Source organism: Psammomys obesus, unplaced genomic scaffold, assembly GCF_907164565.1.
Source record: "Psammomys obesus unplaced genomic scaffold, mPsaObe1.curated_primary_1811, whole genome shotgun sequence".
NCBI lineage: Eukaryota > Metazoa > Chordata > Mammalia > Rodentia > Muridae > Psammomys > Psammomys obesus.
In genome coordinates this window covers 3,516,179-3,518,416 of record NW_026596051.1, presented here as the reverse complement: position 1 = coordinate 3,518,416, position 2,238 = coordinate 3,516,179, and the positions used below count along the sequence as shown (strand labels likewise).

At 46.6% G+C, this 2,238-nt stretch overlaps 1 protein-coding gene across 4 annotated transcripts in view; it reads left to right on the top strand.

Moving 5' to 3' along the window:
* Positions 1-1,542: 1,542 nt before the first annotated feature.
* Positions 1,543-2,238, top strand: part of Vstm2a (V-set and transmembrane domain containing 2A) — a 32,619-nt gene continuing 31,923 nt past the window's right edge. For 2 of the 4 annotated variants that reach the window (XM_055624150.1, XM_055624153.1), the window contains exon 1: positions 1,545-1,869. In XM_055624150.1, the coding sequence (XP_055480125.1) occupies positions 1,791-1,869 (79 nt within the window). In that variant the 5' untranslated portion in view covers positions 1,545-1,790. Of the gene's footprint in view, positions 1,870-2,238 lie in introns of all 4 variants that reach the window. The other 2 variants (XM_055624151.1, XM_055624152.1) reach the window with 2 other exon arrangements.

Here is a 2,238-nt window from a genome sequence, read left to right as displayed (position 1 = left end):
GGCGTGCTTACCTGCATTGTGCTTTTATGTACTGAGCACTTTCTCCAAGACATAATGTTAGAACAGAAGAAATATATATTTTTTTATATATAATGACAGACTTCAAAAATTGACCTCCACTGAGTGCAAGGCAGATGCAGAGTATGCTTAGCTCAAACTTGAACAGATGTCTGTACTGGGAGTAGCCATATTTTCACAAAATAAATTATAATGTCATGAGGGCTTGTGCCTTCCTTTCTTGATAAAGTTCCTGCTGCGTTAGGGTGTAGGAAACTTGTGGTTTTAAAACCCTCCAGCCACTTTAGGGTTAAGTTTTTGTGTCAGGAAAGGAAGGCATCAGCCAAGCACAAACTCTTAACTTCGAAGATGGAAATTATAAATTACATTGGTTTTCCTGGTAGCATTGTTAAAACTAATGCATTTTTCCAGAATTGAGGTATATCTGCATGGAAAAAAATAATGAGAATATTTTAAATTAATTTGTGTTTTTTTTATAAAAAATAAAATTTAAGATGTAAATTCATTGACTAATTGTTAAATTTGACAGGAACTGATAAGAGTTTTTGGCTTTTTTTTAAGATTCTTAATTTTCAAAAAGACAGTATATGCCTCAAGCTTATCCAAGGCAAATGACTAGGCTTGTTCCAAGTTCTGAAACTTACTGACTGTGTGTGTGTGTGTGTGTGGTATGTGTGTGTGTGTGTGTGCCTAAAATAACATTATCCATTCATGTAATCATAAAGACTATTATGTAATTACTAGAATGCAAAGAAATTGAACAAACAAAAACTAAATCTTGTAAAGAGGACCTTAATGAGCTGTAAAACCCCTCCCCCACCCGAATACTGTAGGAGGGAGGCAAAGCAGGCAATGGATATAAGAATTAAAAAGATGATACGCATAGCATGGTGGACTTTTCCTTCTGGAACGTTCTCTAATACTCGACTTCTGTACTTTTTGTGCCTTCCAATTGCCAGCTGGAATGATCCGGTGAAGAATGGCCTCTCCCGGGCTGCAGGCTGCTCACAGTACATTCTGGTGAGATAATAGCATAGGGTCGTTCTAGTTGGAGCAGTTAACAACTGGTTAAGCGCCTTTTCCCTCCAAGGGCTGTTTTCATCGCCCAAAGCAGTCACTCCCCACCAATGCCATTCCTTCTCCGTCTTTAAGGAGGCTTCAACTTCCTCCTCAAATCCCTCGCCCCTGCCCCAGAACAAACGCCAAGACCCTGTATCTGTCCTACCCTCCTTGCACAAAACCATCTGATCTGGCGAAGCCCGAGCCTGCTCACTAGGGTAAAGACGGACTGGCGAGCAAGAGATCTGACAGGGCACCCCTGGCTGGCAGGTGCTCAGCCCCGGCGCACACAGTGTTAAAGGCATCATCGCAGCCATTAGAGGCAAAGTTGGGCGCCGCGCGAGCCCAGTCCGCGCCGCCCCGTGCCCGCTCCACTCGCCGCCGGCTCGCTGGGCGTGGGGAGGGCGGCGAGCACGCAAGCCGAGCGGCTGACGTGGGACGAGCTGCCAGGTAGCGGAAGCAGCCAGCCGCCCGGCGGAGACACTTCGCAGCGCGGCAGCTCTGCTCTGCGCCCGAAGCCTGCGGATCCCAGCCAGCTCGCCCCGACCTCGCCAGTCGCAATCCCCAGTGCCCAGGCTGGTCTTCGCTGAGAGCGGCAGCATGTACGCAGTGTCGCACCCCGGGCTCTGAGAGCAGCCCGTGGACACGCTTGCCTGCCTGTCTTTTTAGGTTTTGGGGCTCTCGGCTACACGGATGTGCCCCCTTCCCTTGGCATGATGGGGATCTTTTTGGCGTCAGTTGGATTTGTGTTCTTTTCCGTGCTGTATGTACAACAAGGGCTTTCTTCTCAAGGTAAGTCCGTTGCTTGTAATGTGTTTGTGGTGATGCGTGTGTGTGTGTGTGTGTGTGTGTGTGTGTGTGTGTGTGTGTGCTGTATCAACTCGAAGAATGGACAGACCGCTGGAGAGTGGCTCAAACCAAGCCAATAGTGGGTTTAGGTAGTATGAATAGTGTTCAGTTCTGCTTTTTTTTTTTTTTTTTTTTTTTTTTTTTCTTTCTTTCTTTCAAAGTTTACTAATTGCAAGCAAGCCAGGTTTTAGAGAAAATCTAGTAGACGCCAGCCTGGCAATGAATGAGGAGCGATGAATGTGGTCCTCAGTGAGCGCATACACAGGTGTGTGTGTGTGTGTGTGTGTGTGTGTGTGTGTGTGTGTGTGTGTG